We start from the raw sequence: 20,958 nt of genomic DNA, 5'->3' as shown, positions 1-20,958 counted from the left end.
TATGACAAACAAACTGGTGCCAACCTTTTAAAATCACATATTTTACCTTTTCTAAATAAGTTACTGCTATTTAAAGGGTTTCTTTGCCATATAAATCTTTGGGACAGTCTGAAAACACTTGGATTGTACAAAGGGGCTCACACCCTATATAACCACACAGAAATCAGTGGCCCAAAGAATTTTAACTGTTTTAAAATACTATTTACTTAGAAAAGGTAAAATATATAAAGTGGCAAGGTTGGCACCAGTTTATTTGCCATAAATAGCGTTGGGCCAGGCTGAGAACACGTCTCTCCTATGATGGGGCTCACATTCTGTATATATCCACACAGAAATGAGTGGCCCAAAGTATTTTACCCTTTCAAAATACCAGTTACTTATTCAGAAAAGGTAAATGTATGAGATGACCACGTTGGCACAAGTTTGTTTTCTACAAAAAGCTTTGGGCCAGGCTGAAAACATGTTTATTCAATGAAGGGGCTCACTCCTTGTATATGAAGGAGCTCACTCCTTGTATATGAAGGGGCTCACTCCTTGTATATATCCACACAGTAATGAGGGCCCAAAGGATTGTAACCCTTTTAAAATATCTGATTCCTTTTTAGAAAAAGGTCAAATATATGGGGTGACAAGGTTGTCACCAGTTTGTTTGCTTCAAAAAGCGTTGGGCCAGGGTGAGAACATGTTTATTCTATGGAGAGGTTCACGCCCTGTATATATCCACAAAAAAGTGAGTGGTCCAAAGGATTTTAACCCCTTTAAAATACTAGTTACTTATTTAGAAATTTAAAAATATATGAGATGGCAACGTTGGCACCAGTTTGTTTGCTACAAAAAGCGTTGGGCCAGGCTAAGAACATATTTATCCTATGAAGGGACTCACTCCTGGTATATATCCACACAGTAAAGAGTGGCCCAAAGGATTTTAAGCCATTTAAAATACCAGTTAATTATTTAGAAAAGGTCAAATGAAGTGGCAAGGTTGGCAATAGTTTTTTTTGCCATAGAAACCATTGGGCCAGGCTGAAAACATGTTTATCCTATGTAGGGCTTCACGTTGTGTATAATGGCCCAAAGGATTTTAATCCTTTTAAAATACCAGTTACTTATTCAGAAAAGGTAAAATATATGAACTGTATATCAATGAGATAGGTATAGAACTGCTTTATTCATCAAATTATGGTTCCATCTATAACCCATACACTCATTTTCCTTAGGGGAGTGCAGGGGGTGCCCTAGTGGTTGGTATACAGTGTAATCCCAAAGAAAAATAAAAAAGAAAACAACTATTTAGCACACACTTAAACACATAGGTAGATCCACAGAAAGGGAGCAAAAAATAAAACAACTTTTACTGTCAAATATTAAAATACAACTATTGGAGCATCTGGATTAAACACACTACAATTGTCTATTTCAAAATAAGACAATAATCGTTGAGGCTCTAAGTTTGCAAAATTAAGCAGATTCCAACACTGTCCGAGGCCCATTGTAAGATGTCCACCAAGATAGAAAAAGATCCCTAAAAAACTAATGACTATGATTTGGTGCTGGGTGGGGCTTATCAGGCTATCTCTTGGTAGGCAGCTGCTTACAATTATTGTGAAAAATATACGGCTTGCAGTGACTAAGGTACGGAATTACCTGTATATCAATCACAGAGAGCACACAAATAAAGTATAACCATGTCCAGATTACTCACAGACAGGCGAATGCCTAACGCACAATTCTCCAGTGCTTTTTTAGAGCCTCAACGATTTGTCAGAAAAAGTTGTTTTATTTATTTTTTGCTCCCTTTCTGCAGATCTACCTATGTGTTTAAGTGTGTGCCAAATAAGGGTTTTCTTTTTTGGAGGGATTACAAAATTATTTGCCATAAAGAATGTTGGGCCAGGCTGTTAACATGTCTGTTGTATGATGGGGTTCACGCCCTGTATATATCCACATATAAATTATTGGCTTACAGGATTTTAACCCATTTAAAAAATCAGTTACTCAAAATTGTGCCATGTTTGCCATCTGTTTATTGCAATATAAGATGATTTTTTTTTATAAAATGTAATTTTGTTTAGGTTTTTAGAAAGTGTATTATTTTATTTAAAATAAACATAACTGTAGATATCTTTATTTTACAAATTGCAGAATAAGAAGCTGACTGATTAAGAAGACAACTTCAGCCTTGTACATTTTGCAGCTTTCTTGTACTTAATGCTCATTCACAGTGGCTACCCTATAAATGACAATCAGCATAAACCACTGTTGCAAAATATTTCGTTTTCAGAATGATTGTCTATAGGTTGTTTGTTAAATTAAAGTTGATTTAAAAAAAAAAAAAAAAAAGCTTTGAGTGGAGGTCACATGTTTCCTGTCTAGAGTGGAGCCTGTGTTCTAAAGTTATGCCTCTACCCGTAGGAATGTGTATACCTCGTCACTTTGTCAGCTGGTGGAGGCTTGTGGCGCTCACTGCGCATGCGCTAGAGGCCCAAACTCCTTACAACAGCTGATGAGGAATTATGTGGCACGCGCACGTTACTGGTTACAAAATCCCAATGAACAAGCGGCGTGTCATTGGATTTTGTAACCAGAAACGGTACTGACATTGTTATATAGTGTTATATATATAATATATGAAGATATATGAATATATAGTATATATATATATATATAGTATATATATATATATAGTATATATATATATAGTGTTATATATATATATATATAACACTATATATATATATATATATATATATATATATATATATATATATATATATGAACAGTGAATATGTGAAAATTGTCACTAGTACATGGTGTGTGTATTTACTAGTAACAGTTGACCGCGGTGTACATATTGTGCGACCCTTTCTGGTTACAAAATCCAATGAACAAACACGTTCATTGGGATTTTGTAACCAGTAACGTGCGCGTGCCACATCATTCTTTGAATCTTCGCATCAGCTGATGTAAGGAGTTTGGGCCTCTAGCGCATGCGCAGTGAGCGCCACAAACCTCCACCAGCTGATAAAACGTCACCGGAAGTGACGTAGTATACAAATGCCTATGGTAGAGGGATTAATTTAAGACACCTGCAGCTAGACTCCTTTGCAGAAAAGGGGAAACAGAAAGTGAAGCTTTAGGCGCTCATGATGTGGTTGGCAAAAGAGCCACAGGAAAAAAAAAAAAATTTAAACGGAAGTAAAGAACTTTTTTTTTAAAACCAACTTTATCAATAAATATTTTTTTTGTATGACATTCTTTTTAAAACCAACTTTATCGATAAATATTTTTTTTTGTATGACATTTCTTTTAAAACCAACTTAATCAATATTTTTGTTTGAATCATGTTCGAAATCGTCATACGCAGTGCGCACGTGGTATGTGCTGGCGCAGATATGAAACTGTCACAGCAGAATTGTTAGATCATAATATTACACTTTATGTGAGGTCTGCTTTTTCTATGGATCTGTAAAATCACACTATAAAATGGACATTTATCATTTGTGTTCAAAGAAAGTCTCTAGGCATTTTGGGAATGTTTCACCCAGACCTTAGTATATAAGCGTCACCGCCATACCCTATGCTAAGAGCGGCGATACCCTAGGGCAGCTGGAATAAGGGGGTACAGTAGTAAATTATGTGGCTCCTAGCCTGTCCTATGAGGCAAGAAAGAAGATTTTTTTTCACCAGTTTGTTTTCTCTCCCCTTTCCCTATCTACTTGTAGCATTAGCCACCCTGCAACTTGGGTTGCCACCCTGGACACTTATGAGTTACACATGCTGCAGGGAGAAATTTGAATAGTGCTGTCCAGCAGCACAATGCATGTTTCCCTCTGCACACCATGCAGCATGTGTAACTCATAAGTGTCTAGGAAAACATGGCTGAGGTGGCAACCCTACCTGCAACTCTTTGTTTAACTCCCACAAAGGAGGTAAGCACATAGTTAAAGTATTGCCCAGAACCACAGAGAACTGCTAGTCTCAAGGTGTTATCTCAAAACCTGTTAGATGCAATACCAGCCATCAGATTTGGGTTTCACCAGCTATTTAAAGGGACAGTACAACCAAAACATTTCTCCCCTTTAAATTGTTCCCAATGATCCATTTTACCTGCTGGAGTGTATTAAATTGTTTACAATTAGCTCCTTTACCCATATTTCAGCATTTGAAATAGCTGATTTAGTCTGTGGTATTCCCACGTCTACTGAAAGTTTCTATACTGGAGTCTCACCTATTGATAAGCCTATGTAAACACAGCCAACAGAAGAAATTACACTCCCAGTGGGGTGCAGGATAGTTTAAAGGGACAGTCAGCCCAAAAATCGTTTTTAAGTTATATATATAAAGTTTCCAGAGATCATTATTTACAAATATAGCCCAGTTTTGTAATAAATTGCGTTTGCAAGTAAAAGCCCTGTTCGCATCACTGTCATTTGAAAATGTTCGTCTGGCCCCTCCCCTATTTCGTCATCAGTGACATCATCATCTTTTTGTGATCCCTGTAATTTTTCTATCGTCCTCGTAACCTGCTTTAGCGCATGCGCAATGCGCCTATTGTACTGAAGGGGAACGAGACACAAATACTAGATGCAGCTACCATTCATAGGACCTTGAAAGTTGCATGTTAGCAGCACACACTCGGCACACAATACATTTTCTTTTTAACCTGTTTGTGAGTAACTCCTTAAGATCATGTTTCCCTAAACCTCGCTCCACCCTTTATTTTTTTTCTTGGTGCAAATTCTTTGATATCTGACAAAACACCGGCTGCTGTAATGAGCTCTGGTCCTCTGCACCTCACACCTACAAATCATTGGTTAAAAATGTTACCATGGACCAGTTTTATGCACATGGCTAAATTACCTCACACTTATAATAGGCCAGGCTAACTAGCGTGCCAGACACATTTAGCCTGATATTACCGGTCGCTTAAGGGTCACACATTTAAACACAAACACACAAATCAAGACCACACTGGGGCAGCTGGGGCTGAGGGCACAGTCAGAAGCAGAAGTGCAGGTTCATCTGAGGGGCTACAGTGAAAATGTGAGATCTCGTGAAGGTACTGACTTTCTGCAAAAATCATTTAGACCCAGCATGGAGAGTTACACAACAAAAAGCGCTAAACAAACTGCAGTAATTGGTTTAGTATGTGAGCGTAGATGGGATGTGAATTACCCTAAAAGGGCTGAGTGTGTAGGACATTATATAGTCATTTGGACAAGCCTAGCTGCAGCTTTTGTAATAAACTGGTGAGGAGTTAATCTCACTGGAATAAAAGCAACAGAATGTAGCAAAAGTGAGACACTACAAGTAGGTACGTTACACTTGCTGCAGTGAGCGAAGCGTTTCAAGTCATACAATGACAGGAGTTGCGTGCGAGGGTGTGAGGTGCAGATGCCGTAAGAAGAACCAGAGTTCATTACAGCAGCCGATGTTCTGTCAGATATCAAAGAATTTGCACCAAGAAAAAAAAATATAGGGTGGAGCGAGGTTTAGGTAAACATGAACTTAACAGAGTTACTCACAAACAGGTTAAAAAGAAAATGTATTGTGTGCCGAGTGTTTGCTGCTAACAACTTGAGAGCAGTTGGTCTAACACGATGTCGGGTTAGCGAGCAAGCAATAAGTGTTTTTTTTTTATCAGCGTGCTCCATTAAAGTTTATGGGGAGAAGAAGTTAATGCGGTCGTGATATCCGAAGTCCTGAAGTTAGTGTACGTCGCTCGCACATAAACCCTTTACTTTGAACTTGTAATACGTGTGCTACCCCGCACACGTTAAAAGTTTACTTCTAGCAGTTTTTGTGCTCGAGCGAAAGTGCTAAATAGCACGCCACTAGTAATCTGGCTCTATCTGATTTGTGAGATCATTATCAATACATGTTAAACACACCCAAAAGGCCTTTTAGAAGCTAAGTCCATGTATTGTAATACAATGGAAACTTTGATAAAATAATAGCAACTAGAAATGCTTTTAAAACGTTTATTTTGCAAACAGATGATTTTAAATTCAGTTCTTGATTGCTGATATATACTCTTCATTTATACACAAATATATTAATGTCCTTTACAAACACATGATAGAAAATGTTGGACTTTACCTTTCCTTTAAATAATATTTTATGAACCTGATGCTTTTCATCTTCAGATAGTAAACTTCTACATATTCAGTTAATGACTGGATCTAACTAGTTCATGCTTAGTCTTACATTCTGCATTAACTAATTACAAATTCTAAGGTAATTCAATGTTTGGAGAAAATCACTAAATTATTAACAAAAAATACATCAATGTTCTAATAATTTATGGAACAAAATTGAAAGACTTTTGAATATGATATGGAAAATGTCCCATTTAATATATCAGAACATTTTCAAAGTTTTTATCCAGGTCAGTAGACTTGCTTTAGAATACAGTTGGTTATCAGCCAAGCATTCTTCTTTTTTAATTCCTTCACTATCTTTCTGCACTGCTTCCTTAAAAGTAGTGTACGCTCTTTCTGCACGAGCAATCTCTTTATCTACATTAAAATGAACCATCTGTATGTTAAGAAGTGGAACTACAAGGTTAAAGTCATTTATTCTTTTGTTTAGCTGTGTTATATCTTCTCTTAAATCCTCACATTTCTCCTGCCATTGTTCCTTCTTTCTAGGAGTGAGTGGGTCACCTAACTTTTTCCTTGAAGCCAACACTTCATTTCTTAACTTCTCAATAGTTTCCCGAATTTCTTTCTGCAGTAGGATCCATTCAGGTTGGTAACCATTATCTATCAGTATCCTGTTGAGGTTATGAGTCATTGGATCAATATGTGGGCAATGAGAGAACTTTTGTAACGGCTTTCCTTTGCCACTTAAATTATCAAAGTCTCCTTTTGCCATTGACTCCTGGATGAGGTCCTCCACCAAACGTTCAATGGCTTGGGTTATTTTAGTTTTTTTACTCTGTCTTATGTCTTTTGCGATCATTGTGTTTTCTTCATTTTGGCTTTCTAGTTTCTGCGTGCGAAAGTCCAAAACTTGTTGAGCAGCTCGATCTACACGGAATTGTGTATATTGCTTTTGCCGTTGACTTGGTGTTCCATAGCCAACACCTTCAAAAGTTAAGTATTGCCTGTGCTGGGGTGTTTTATAATTTGACGTTGTCTTTTCTAAATCTTCTTGACCTTCTGATTCTTTAGCTTCCCTACTTAGGTGATTAAGCAAATCTCTGTATGCTTCATCAATTTGTATAAACGTGTTTGCATCAGCAGTACTGGAGCCACTGTCTGGGTGGTACTTCTTTGCCAAATCTTTATAAGAATCCCTTACTTCGTCAATAGAACAACCTTCATGAATGTTCAGGAGTCTATAACAATCTTTAATGCTTCTTCTGTACTTGTAAGTTGAATAGTTTATAAGACCTGAAATGAAGTGGGATGGAGCTATACATGGTATTACCATATGGTAGAGAGTACATCTTGACCTCTGAACAAGTGATATACTAATCTGCTTCATGATGAAATTGTTATCTAACAACGAACCCCTAGAGGAACACAAAATCACAAATGTAAGTACTGGATAAAAGGTACATTTTCTTTCTAAAAAAGTAAAGCTACAATTCTTTTATAAATGATTATTATAAAAATATCAATATCTCTAAAATGTCATTATAGACAAAAAAATAATCATATGAAAGACAAGTTTAAAATGTTACACAGTAGATATGTACAACAAGCAAATACAGGTAGCCCTCAGTTTACGCCGGGGTTAGGTTCCAGAAGGAATGGTTGTAAATCAAAACCGTTGTAAATTGAAACCCAGTTTATAATGTAAGTCAATGGGAAGTGAGGGAGATAGGTTCCAGGCCCCTCTCAAAATTGTCATAAGTAACACCTAATACATTATTTTTAAAGCTTTGAACTGAAGACTTTAAATGCTAAACAGCATTATAAAACTAATAAAATAATTACACAACCCAGAATATATAATTAAACTAAGTTAAATGAACAAAAACATTTGCTAAACAGCATTATAAATCTAATAAAATAATCACACAACACAGACTTCACTTGCATTATTCTGTAAACAGTTCTTTCTATGCATTCCAATCTGGACTGATTTATAGACAGGAAGATATTGTTCCTTTGAAATCTGCTCGATAGCTCAGGTCTGGTTAAACTGATTAATTTCAGCTTGCTTGGCTTTGCTGCAACACAAGCGGACAGCTCCACCTACTGGCTATTTTAATAAATACACTGCTTCTCAATGCTTTTCAATAGCAGTCACATGACTGGAAAAAAAGGTTGTTATTCTGAAACGGTGTAAATTGAACCGTTGTAAAACGAGGGCCACCTGTAGCTAAATTACGTTGCATTTTTGGGATTTGAATAGTTCCAACACCAGATACTTTAGAACAGAAGCAAAACTCAAAATATCTGTATTGTCACATATATTGTGAGTTACTGCATTTACTCAAGTATTTTATGCAAAATAAAATGTCTAATGAGAAACATGCTCCTGAACAATTAATACTATATATTAATAAAGGCAATTACAGACACATATACCCACATTGGCAGGAATAAAATGGGTTTATTCAGTACTTTTACATAAAAAAAATTTATAATAAAGAACCCAATTTAACATGAGAAAATAAGTACAATGTTGCTTTAAGACATTTATACTAAAAAATAAAAATAGTAGAAGAATAAAAATGAAGATGGGGGAAAAGCATGCACTTATTATAATCATAAAGATTCTAAAAGCATAGTAAACAATCTTCTACATATTACTGTTCTGATAAATGTTTGTGTTTTGTTTTGTTTTTTGGGGGGGGGGGGGTTTTAAAGCAATAAAAATCTTTACACCAGAATATGAGGATGATTAAAAATATTTTTTAAAAGCTGCATAAGTGCAAGAATGCTACAAATAAAATATTCTATAGATAAAACCCAAAATGTATTCTGTAATTTGCTTCGTTGTCGCATATCTAAATAGCTGGGACCTATCTGCTGATTGGTGGCAGCACATATATACCTCTTCTCATTGGCTTATCAATATGTTCAGCTAGCTCCCAGTAGTGCATTGCTTTTCTTTCACTAATGGATACCATGAAAATGAAGCAAAATGTAATATAAATGTAAACTGCAAAGTTGGTTAAAATTGTATGCTCTATCTAAAAATCATAAAAAAAAGTGGGTTTCATGTCCCTTAAAATAAATTGACTTGTGGAAGATGTAATACCAATTTTTTTTTATTATTTATACTCTAGAATATTATAAAATTATATATTAGAATTATATATTTTTCCACCAACAAAAAGTAGTTGCCCTTTAATGGCTAGATTATGAGTGGAGCGCTATTTATCACTAGTGCGTTAACTTCGCTACAAATAAGCTTTTTGCACGAGTCGGTTACTGCACGTATTACAAGTTGGAAGTGAAAAGTTTTCGCACAAGCGCTAACCCAACACGCGCAAAAAGTCGAAATTAAAATATCACAAACGCGATAACTTATTCCCCGATTTTAATGGAGCGTGAAAATTGAAAAAATAAAATGAATACCCTTATTAATTTAATAGACAGTGTTATTATGAGTGTAACTGTACTTTTAAATGTATTTTTGATGCTTTTTTGACTTTCGTAAACAGTTAACCAGAGCTCTGAAGTCGCGAAGGTAAATGTATTTTTGATGCTTTTTTGACTTTCGTAAACAGTTAACCAGAGCTCTGAAGTCGCGAAGGTAAATGTATTTTTGATGCTTTTTTGACTTTCGTAAACAGTTAACCAGAGCTCTGAAGTCACAACATCCCCAAGCGTGTTAAATTCAATTGCGCTCAAGCAAAAGCATTTACTTTCAACTTGTAATCTGCATGCTAAGAGCCACGATAAGCCCCTTATTGCTCGCGCGCAACAGTTCACTCCGCCCATAATCTAGCCCTAAGTGACAAAACAACACATTTTCAGATTGGTATAAGAACCTTCCATGCCAAAAACAATTCCGTTTAGAAACTGGAGGGATACTTGTTAATACATAACTATAACATAGTGCAGAATTATGTAACATTAATTACTACGTTTACTGCCCCTTTCAGCTTAGCTTTCAGTGTAGATGCAGCTGTGTTTGCTCAGTGTGTCCAGCCTTTTCATCTCTGAGCAATCTGCTGCGTCAGGTAGCGTAGCTGAGCGCTCAGAGATGAAATATTTGAACTCCAGAAGCGATGCGACGCGGTGCGAAGCTCAGCTACGCAACCTGACGCAGCAGAGTGCTCAGAGATGATAAGGCAAGACACACTGAGCGCGCACAGCCGAATCTACATGCTGTGCATCGCTCCGCTTGCAGTGTGTCACACCCTTAAAGGCTGTGACACACTGCAAGTGGAGCGGCGCACATCGTGTAGATGCGGCTGTGCGTGCTCAGTGTGTCCTGATTTTTCATCTCTGAGCAGTCTGCTGCGTCAGGTTGCGTACCTGAGCGCTCAGAGTTGAAATATTTTAACTTCAGAAGCGATGCAACTCTTCGCCTCGCGTCGCATCGCTTGCAGTGTGTCAAAGCCTTTAATCTCTGAGCGCTCAGCTACGCGACCTGACGCAGCAGAGTGCTTAGAGATGAAAAGGCAGGACACAATGAGCGCGCACAGTCGCATCTACACGCTGCGCGGCGCTACACTTGCAGTGTGTCACAGCCTTAACTGTCCTTTTAATATGGATTGTCTAATAACCATTAAACATAAAACTGTTTTTTCTAAATTGAGCACAATAATTCATGGTACATGTAAAGCTACATAGACACTGCAATTCCAAAATATTATTTTGTCCATATGTCAATCCCTTACCTGAGTAAGTTTGCTGTTTAAGATCTGCTGACTCTTCCTGATTTGCTGGGTGCAGACATGTTTGTTATGCAGAAAGTCATTCTGGGACATGTAGTTCTGTGATATTCAGTCGCAGTGCCCTCTCTGTTCAACTTGAGTACTAGAATTATTTAACAGCAGAATTGCATTACTTTTGTATTTTCTAAGTACCGTGATAATGTAAATTGTAACTAAATAAAACAAAAACAATCTTCTACTGAGAACAAATGTAAATTAACACTTTCACACCCCATTCTGAAGCCAAAAAATGCATTAAACATAGGTTTTCATTCTTTCTCTGTGAGTTACCCACATAAATTATTGGGTTTTATTCCCACTAACCAAGCACTTTAAAAAACAAAACTTTAGTTTGCAAAATACCCAAATATGGGAAGGTGCCAATATATGAAATTTAAAATGGTGTGCCATTTTCCATAGTATATATGGTAAACAACAGTGTTATTAATAAAGGGAAAAAAGCAAGGTTGACTGCTGTCTTAAAATAGTTTTTTGCTATGTTCAGTACTAATTGAACCAACTATAACAGCTTGTGTGGACTGGGAGCTACCTCTTATATACATTAGGTAGACACTGAATAAAATATCTTGGCCGTAATAGGCCCCACAGGTAAATAAGGTATAAACACTGCAACTTAGTTGCCACTCAGCTTGTAGTAAGTATCAACAGACTAATACTGGTGATACTACTGTATAATTATTGTATAATGGGTAAAATCAGCGTACACTATAGTATTCTTGAGACCACATAGGATCCCACCGTTAACATTAAATAATGCTGGAGTGCTAGCGGCTTAGTCTTCAATTCATTAGCGGTATATCAGCATATATGCATAATGAAGAGTCAGTTTAATATCAGCATTATCTAATTATATTTTTCCGTTGTCCCTTAATTTGCATACATACTACAGTTAATTATGATAAACTCACACTGAGATTGTTATACTTATACACTGATTGCGCCGTACAATTATAACCACTGACACCTCTCATAAGTGTCCCACTCTACCGCCTTGTTAGCGCTCTATATAATTTGGCTCATAGGGGTAAGCTCACAAGGTAAGACTCAACAAAGTTAATTAAAAAGCGTCCTCTGATGCTGCTGACGCGTTTCACCTGTTAGGACTTTCTCAAAGGTAGTGAGCCACCCGTGGTGCACACATTTATGTTCTGTTGAAACCGGAAGTACCTCTTTCCGCGATTAGCGATTGGCTTACCGAACTGTCAATCATGCTAGAACAAGGGATCATAGTTTTAAGGTAAAATATACCTACCATATGTGACGATCATAGTAAAGTATGAATTACTAATGTTGATAATTCAGTTATGCGCTTATTATAGTATCGGTATTGCCACATTGATTCTCTTATATGTGGCTATTTAGCTCTTGCACCATATATATCGATTCCACTCCATAATAATAGATTACAGTAATTTTCCTATCATGTAATCAAATATTATAAGGGGTATTAATGAAGGGAAATTCAAACATATTGTTCTGTTTCACTTTGCATGTTTATTGGTCAAATAATGGACATTGGTGTGTATACTAAAAGATTTAGGAATTAACTATCTATTTATTCAGTTGTTATACCTATCTACTTTATGGTGAAGATAATATGTGTGTCTGTGTTACTGTGCTTGATTGTACAATTAAAAAGTGGGACTTGGCGGTAGAGAATATTTTATCCCCAGGTCGCCATATGTGTTTTGCTTCAATTTTCTTGAAGATGATACATAATTAACAATTATTATTTCTGGCCAGCAATTGATATGATGTGTTGTCCATATCTAAATTGTGTGTGCCTTACAAACATGTGAGAATAAAAAAGGTGAAAATTCTAAACAAGAAAATGTGTGGACATAAAATCAAAATATTTTTGTGAATAAATTTGTGAATCACTTATGTGTTGAAATTTACAGTGGCTGATAGTATTACAACTGGATAATCAGCTGATGACATGTTTCGGTCCAGTACTGCCCATATATATATTTTTTTTTAATGTCAGGGAAGTACATGCTGTTAAATATGTATGTACTTATTTATTACACTGGGAATGATGAAGTTGAATATATGAACAGATTGCATATAGTTCATAAGCAGTGTTCCCTCTAAGGCCAGTTTTGTGAGCGGCCCAGCAGTAAAACAGTTAATAATAATAATAACTCCTTGCAGTTGGCATTGTGCAGTGTTTGCTAATTGCTCTAATTCACTGTTTCGCTTCTGGGGCGCTCACAAAGCTGGCTTTAGAGGGAACACTGTTCATAAGAATACATAATAACTATTCTGTTCATTCATTCCATTTGGATGTACAGTGTTTAATAAATAGATCCACCTACTCTCAGCTTTGAGTAATGCTGTTTCACGAGCTCCACCTCTTATACCCAGTGAAACTTTCTCATTGCCCCAGCATTGAAGTTCATTTCTATTGGAGTGATGATGTGTCAGAAAGTGAGATGCTACTCTAGTTATGGCTTTCCCATTTTCTATGTCTTTGGCTGCATTTTTTATATTATGTAAATGCTCCATCAGTCTTAGTATTAATTTACGGGGGGTCATCCCTACATAGAGCAAATTGCATTTGCAGCGTAGTACATAGATCACTCCCTCTGTGTTACATCTAATGTTCCTCTTAATGGGATGTTTAACCCTAAATCTACCTTCAATTTGACTGGTTTTGATGATGTGTTTGCACGTGCTGCAATTGCCACATCTGAATAAGCCTGGATTGAGTGCTGATTTCGTCCTTTTGGTGCAGAGATGACTACTGCTCACTAAATCTTTCAGATTTTTAGTGCGTCTATACCCAATTGCTGGTTTATCCCATAGATTTTTCTTTAAGATAGGATCTGTCATTAAGATTTCCCAGTGCTTTTTGATAATCTCAATTATCTGAGCAGTTTGGTGGTTATAGGTTAAGATTAGTCTAGAAACTTTGCTGTCAGTTTCGGTCTTCTTGTGCAATAATTCCTTTCTGCTAGTATGTAATGCTCTGTATCTTGCTCTTTTTATGCTCCTTTTACTGTAACCACGATTGATTAATCTCTGTTCAAGTTCAGTGGCTCTCTGTTTGAACGTATCTTCACCCGAACAGTTTCTTCGTACTCTCAAGAACTCACCAGTGGGTAAACCTCTTCAGATTGTGCCTCTTATAGGCTGTTTCCTGGTTGCTTGTGGCGCAGACTTGCAAGTACAGCGCTGTAATGTGTCTGGGGTGTGGTTAAATGAGCTCGGCTCTGTGCTCAACCTATCAGTAGATGGGCCCCGTCTCAGTGGTACTTCCCACTCCTCTGTGAAGTCTTCATCTGGAGCAACAGGAGAGGGAATGATTAGAAAGGTGCTTGGAATGATGGGACAAAGTGATCAGCCTACCTTCACAATGTCTGTCATCTGGGAAGGAGGTTCAGTCTCTACATTGGCTGGTCAGTGCTTCTTGCAGTCACATCACCCTGTCCTAAGGACCGTATGGCTACTGCGAACTGAGGCCTCCAGTGAGGACCAGAACTGGTCAGCCACTAGGATTGGAGAAAACGCCTTTCATCCCAAGAAGCCGCATCACAATCCAATATCTGAGTCAAAATAAAAGTTTCAAACTTTAAAAAAAAAAAAAAAAAGAAACTTTGTTGTCAGTTTTGGTCTTCTTGTGCAATAATTCCTTTCTGCTAGTATGTAATGCTCTGTATCTTGCTCTTTTTATGCTCCTTTTACTGTAACCACGATTGATTAATCTCTGTTCAAGTTCAGTGGCTCTCTGTTTGACCGTATCTTCACCCGAACAGTTTCTTCGTACTCTCAAGAACTCACCAGTGGGTAAACCTCTGATGGTTCCTGGGGCGTAAGCACTAATGCTGTACAGTAGACTATTAGTCGCTATCTTCTTCCTATACAGATCTGTTTTAATATCTCCTTGAGGATCTTAATATATAGTTAAATCTTAGAAAGTTGATGGTATTTTGGCTGGCTTAATGCGTTAACTTAATATTTAAATTATTCTGGTTCAATCTATTGAGGAATTTTTGTAGTTGATTATACGTTCCTTCCCAGATAAAGAAAATATAATGGATAAAGCACAGCCACAGCAGAATCATGTTGGTATAGTCTGTATTGGCATCAGTGAAGACATGTTCTGCCTCCCACCAGCCTAGAAATAAATTGGCGTAGGTAGGGGCACATGCTGTCCCCATGGCTGTTCCACGGGTTTGCAGATAAAAATTGTTGTTAAATATGAAAAAGTTATAATTCAATATAAAGTTTAACAATTTTAACACAAATTTCTAATGATTTGCATCTTCCTCTGACTTCAATTCAAGGAAATATTGCACTGCTTTAATGCCTATACTGTGGTCAATCGATGTGTACAGAGATTCCAGGTCTGTGGTGACTAACCATGTCCTTTCACTTAAATTGACATCTTCCAATCTTTGCAGAATTTGCATAGTATCTCTTATGTAGGAGGTAACTCCTAAACATATTCCCTAAGCCAATAGTCCACATTTTGGCTTGCTTTTTCTGTTAGACAACCCATACCAGAGACTATTGGTCTCCCTGGTGGTGTTAGTTGATTTTTGTGTATCTTAGGTATTAAATAAAAGGTAGCTATCTTGAGGTTTAATACTGTTAGGAATTTTGTTCTCATTATCAGATATTGTTCCTTCAGCAAACGCCTGATTTATCATGTGGTCATAGATCTAACAGTATCCTGTCATTGGGTTGTGCAGTAATTTGGTATAGCAGTTTTGATTTCTTAGTTGTTTGTGGGCTTCCTTGAGATACATGTCCAGGGGCCATATAACTATGTTACCCCCTTTATCCGCATTGCAAATTACTATTTCTTTCTTCTGCTTCAGATCTTGGAGTGCTATTCATTCCTTATAAGTTAAATTTCGATTTGTCGGGGATATCGGTAGTGCGGTTATATCACCGCATACCATCTCATTAAAAATGTCTAGTAGGGGTGTGTTAATATTTCTGGGTAAGAATGTGGACTTATTTTTTAAACTTTTTCTCCACCTGGCTTTAGCTGCTGGGTCAGATTCTTCCAGCAGGCTTTCTAAGTCTTGAATGGATTCAATTTCATCAGCATTTCATCCTCCTTCTTTTTCGTTTTGGTAGAAAAATTTATTCAGAGCTAATTTGCACATATATAACTGAATATCCTTTATAATTTCAAATGTATGTATATTGTTAGTAGGGCAAAATGACAGGCCTTTAGACAACACTGATATATGTTCTTTGGATAAAGGAATCTCTGAAAGGTTGATTACATACAATGAGTCAGCCGAATCGTTGAAAATGGGCTCGGGGTCTCCTCGATTGTCTCCAGCTCCCCTGTTGCCCTGTCTGCATGCGGCTCCGGCCTCTGTTTGGTGTTTTGTTTCTTCCCCCTTCCTCTACGTGTGCCCCTTCCTTGTCTTCTGATTCTAAAAAATCTTTCCTTTTATTGCGACTGGAGGATCGAGGAGCTATCGTACTGGGGGCTGCTATAGGACCTGCACTGGGAATATTGGTTTCCGTGGAACTACCCTCCTCCCCATCCGTGTCGGAAATGTCACTCTGTACTATAGTTACTTTCAGGTTTCTAGTGGGATTTCTAAAGAACCCTCTAGTTCTCCATTTGTATATCTTGTTACTAGAGAAATCCTGTATGTCTCTGTTAAGTTTAGTTTGTTTGGTGGCTTTGAGTTCTACTTCCTATTTATTCAGCTCTTTCTGGAAGGTTTTATATAATTTTTCAAATTCAGGGTCATTTTCAAATGTTTTGAGTGCTTCATTATATTCAGTAATTTTGGTCTCTAATAGATCATATTGAGACCGATCATGTTTTATAAGGATGTTCATTCGTTTAGTAGAACATTCTGTTAGGGCCTATTTCCACTCAATTGTATATGTCTGATCCCTGAATTCAAAAGCTGGAAAGAGCTGGATTCGCAAACCTCTAGGTATTAATTTTTTATCTAAATATTTCTCAAAGAAATGGCGATTCCACCAGACTTTATCTTGCTTAAACATAGTTTTATGAGCATCTCTTATATCCCTTCCAGAGTAGTTGGTGTTGTTATCCCACCTTGATTTTTACCTTCTTCAAAGATTTCATTTAAATCTGCTGTTCTTCTTAGTTGTCTAGCCTGCCTGTCCCTGTCCCATGCAGAGTCCATCATTTTGTAAGTCTGTGGGCTTTATTGTTTAGAAACTCTGGATCTCCCAGAGTGCAAATTAATTTACAACACAAGGTAAACAATGGCACTATGATAGGCAATCCCCACTGGTAGTGATTTTAATAATATGTAGATTGCAGATTTACTGCTATAGTGCATAAAATATGTATCAATATAGATATGTGGGGTGGTGCTTTGCATTAAGATTAATTAGCAAGCAAAGGTAATGGAAATAGCAAGTTCCACAAAAAGAATGCAAATACAGCACTCTATGCCCAGACTAGCAAGCAAGGAAATTTCTGGTTTAAATTTAAAATATAACCTTTATTATAATATGTTAAAATAGAGCTACGAAAACACACAAGTGGCTAAAAACAACAATGTGAGGCAATTCCAAATAAAAATTTTGGTGTAGTGATGAGTTAATAATATCGTGCCTTTTTGTGCAATATCAGAAATCACTATACCACTTAATAATCGCCTAGATTTAGAGTTTGGCGTTAGCCGTCAAAAGCAGCGTTAAGGGCTCCTAACGCTGCTTTTTACCGCCCGCTGGTATTTAGAGTCAGCCAGGAAAGGGTCTAACGCTCACTTCCAAGCCGCTGCTTTTTACCGCCCGCTGGTATTTAGAGTCAGCCAGGAAAGGGTCTAACGCTCACTTCCAAGCCGTGACTTTTCCATAACGCAGATCCCCTTACGCCAATTGCGTATTCTATCTTTTCAATGGGATCTTCCTAACGCTGGTATTTAGAGTCTTGGCTGAAGTGAGCGGTAGACCCTCTACCGACAAGACTCCATCCGCAGGAAAAAGTCAGTAGTTAAGAGCTTTCTGGGCTAACGCCAGTTTATAAAGCTCTTAACTACTGTGCTCTAAAGTACACTAACACCCATAAACTACCTATGTACCCCTAAACCGAGGCCCCCCACATCGCCGCCACTATAATACATTTTTTAACCCCTAATCTGCCGACCGCACATCGCCGCCACCTACATTATCCCTATGAACCCCTAATATGCTGCCCCTAACATCGCCGACACCTACATAATATTTATTAACCCCTAATCTGCCCCGCCAACGTCGCCGCTACCTTACCTACACTTATTAACCCCTAATCTGCCGACCGGTCCTCGCCGCCACTCTAATAAATGTATTAACCCCTAAACCGCCGCACTCCCACCTCGCAAACCCTATAATAAATAGTATTAACCCCTAATCTGCCCTCCCTAACATCGCCGCCACCTAACTTCAAGTATTAACCCCTAATCTGCCGACCGGACCTCGCCGCTACTATAATAAATGTATTAACCCCTAAAGCTAAGTCTAACCCTAACCCTAACACCCCCCTAAGTTAAATATAATTTTATTCTAACAAAATAAATTAACTCTTAATAAATAAAGTATTCCTATTTAAAGATAAATACTTACCTGTAAAATAAACCCTAATATAGCTACAATATAACGAATAATTATATTGTAGCTATTTTAGGATTTATATTTATTTTACAGGCAACTTTGTATTTATTTTAACTAGGTACAATAGCTATTAAATAGTTATTTACTATTTAATAGCTACCTAGTTAAAATAATTACAAAATTACCTGTAAAATAAATCCTAACCTAAGTTACAATTAAACCTAACACTACACTATCAATAAATTAATTAAATCTATTAACTACAAGTACCTACAATTACCTACAATTAAATAAACTAAACTAAATTACAAAAAACCCCCACTAAATTACAAAACATAAAAAAGATTACAAGAATTTTAAGCTAATTACACCTACTCTAAGTCCCCTAATAAAATAACAAAGCCCCCCAAAATAAAAAAATTCCCTACCCTAATCTAAATTTAAAAAGTTAACAGCTCTATTACCTTACCAGCCCTTAAAAGGGCTTTTTGCGGGGCATGCCCCAAAGAAATCAGCTCTTTTGCCTATAAAAAAAACACAATACCACCCCCCAACATTACAACCCACCACCCACATACCCCTACTCTAACCCAAACCCCCTTAAATAAACCTTACACTACCCCCTGAAGATCTCCCTACCTTGAGTCGTCTTCACCCAACCAGGCACCGATGGACCAAAAGAGGGCATCCGGAGCGGCAGAAGTCTTCATCCTATCGGGGCAGAAGAGGACATCCGGACCGGCAGACATCTTCATCCAAACGGCATCTTCTATCTTCATCCATCCGGAGCGGAGCCATCTTCTTCCAGCCAATGTTCTTCCAGCCAACGCAGATCCATCCTTCTTCCACGACGCCTACTCGCTGAATGACGGTTCCTTTAAATGACGTCATCCAAGATGGCGTCCCTCGAATTCCGATTGGCTGATAGGATTCTATCAGCCAATCGGAATTAAGGTAGGAAAAATCTGATTGGCTGATTGAATCAGCCAATCAGATTCAAGTTCAATCGGATTGGCTGATCCAATCAGCCAATCAGATTGAGCTTGCATTCTATTGGCTGTTTCGATCAGCCAATAGAATGCGAGCTCAATTGTAACTTAGGTTAGGATTTATTTTACAGGTAATTTTGTAATTATTTTAACTAGGTAGCTATTAAATAGTTAATAACTATTTAATAGCTATTGTACCTAGTTAAAATAAATACAAGGTTGCCTGTAAAATAAATATAAATCCTAAAATAGCTACAATATAATTATTCGTTATATTGTAACTATATTAGGGTTTATTTTACAGGTATGTATTTAGCTTTAAATAGGAATACTTTATTTAATAAGAGTTAATTTATTTCGTTAGAATAAAATTATATTTAACTTAGGGGGGTGTTAGGGTTAGACCTAGCTTTAGGGGTTAATACATTTGTTATAGTAGTGGCGAGGTCCGGTCGGCAGATTAGGGGTTAATACTTGAAGTTAGGTAGTGGCGACGTTAGGGAGGGCAGATTAGGGGTTAATACTATTTATTATAGGGTTTGAGAGGCGGGAGTGCGGCGGTTTAGGGGTTAATACATTTATTAGAGTGGCGGCGAGGTCTGGTCGGCAGATTAGGGGTTAATAAGTGTAGGTAAGGTAGCGGCGACGTTGGGGGGGCAGATTAGGGGTTAATAAATATTATGTAGGTGTCTGCGATGTTAGGGGCAGCAGATTAGGGGTTCATAGGGATAATGTAAGTTGCGGCGGTGTCCGGAGCGGCAGATTAGGGGTTAATAGTGTAATGCAGGGGTCAGCGATAGCGGGGGCGGCAGATTAGGGATTAATAAGTGTAAGGTTAGGGGTGTTTACTCGGGGTTCATGTTAGGGTGTTAGGTGCAGACTTAGAAACTGTTCCCCTTAGGAAACAATGGGGCTGCGTTAGGAGCTTACCGCTGCTTTTTTGCTGGTGTTAGGTTTTTTTTCTGCCCGAACTGCCCCATTGTTTCCTATGGGGGAATCGTGCACGAGCACGTTTTTCCAGCTAGCCGCTACCGTAAGCAACGCTGGTATTGAGAGTTGAAGTGGCAGTAAATATGCCTTTACGCTCCCTTTTTGAAGCCTAACGCAGCCCTTCAGAGAACTCTAAATACCAGCATTGTCTTAAGGGTGCGCTGGAAAAAAAAGCAGCGTTAGCTACGTGGGTCTTTACCGACAAAACTCTAAATCTAGCCGAATGGGTTTTACAGCTTGGTCTCTAGAGCATTAAATAATTGATAAGAGTGGGTTGAGAGGGAAAATTTGTGTGAGGTTTATAATATTTTCCCTGGTGATTATACCATCTAGAGCAATACAATAATGGTTTGTGAATATGAATAAGTAGCAGATCACATTAAGACTCACAAATAAATGCCAGCTCCCAAGTTCCTGTGTTTGAATATTAAAGTGTTGATGGGTACATCCACAATACCCTATCAACAGTCACTGATAGTAACTTTTTTTTACTTATTTTTTTGGCAAAGTCTAATTTGGCCTTTCTATTCTTGAGGCCTATAAATAGTTTGCACCTTGTGGTGA

At 37.6% G+C, this 20,958-nt stretch overlaps 1 protein-coding gene across 2 annotated transcripts in view; it reads right to left on the bottom strand.

Moving 5' to 3' along the window:
- Nucleotides 1-5,967: 5,967 nt before the first annotated feature.
- Nucleotides 5,968-20,958, bottom strand: part of DNAJC28 (DnaJ heat shock protein family (Hsp40) member C28) — a 128,135-nt gene continuing 113,144 nt past the window's right edge. For both annotated transcript variants that reach the window (XM_053705960.1, XM_053705961.1), the window contains 2 exons: nucleotides 10,811-10,949; nucleotides 5,968-7,519 (listed from right to left, as the gene is read on the bottom strand). In XM_053705960.1, coding sequence (XP_053561935.1) covers nucleotides 6,361-7,491 — 1,131 coding nt within the window. In that variant the 5' untranslated portion in view covers nucleotides 7,492-7,519; nucleotides 10,811-10,949 and the 3' untranslated portion in view covers nucleotides 5,968-6,360. The remainder of the gene's footprint in view (nucleotides 7,520-10,810; nucleotides 10,950-20,958) is intronic.

The sequence above is a fragment of the Bombina bombina genome, chromosome 3 (genome assembly GCF_027579735.1).
Source record: "Bombina bombina isolate aBomBom1 chromosome 3, aBomBom1.pri, whole genome shotgun sequence".
NCBI classification, from domain to species: domain Eukaryota; kingdom Metazoa; phylum Chordata; class Amphibia; order Anura; family Bombinatoridae; genus Bombina; species Bombina bombina.
This window is presented reverse-complemented; position numbering and strand designations above follow the sequence as displayed.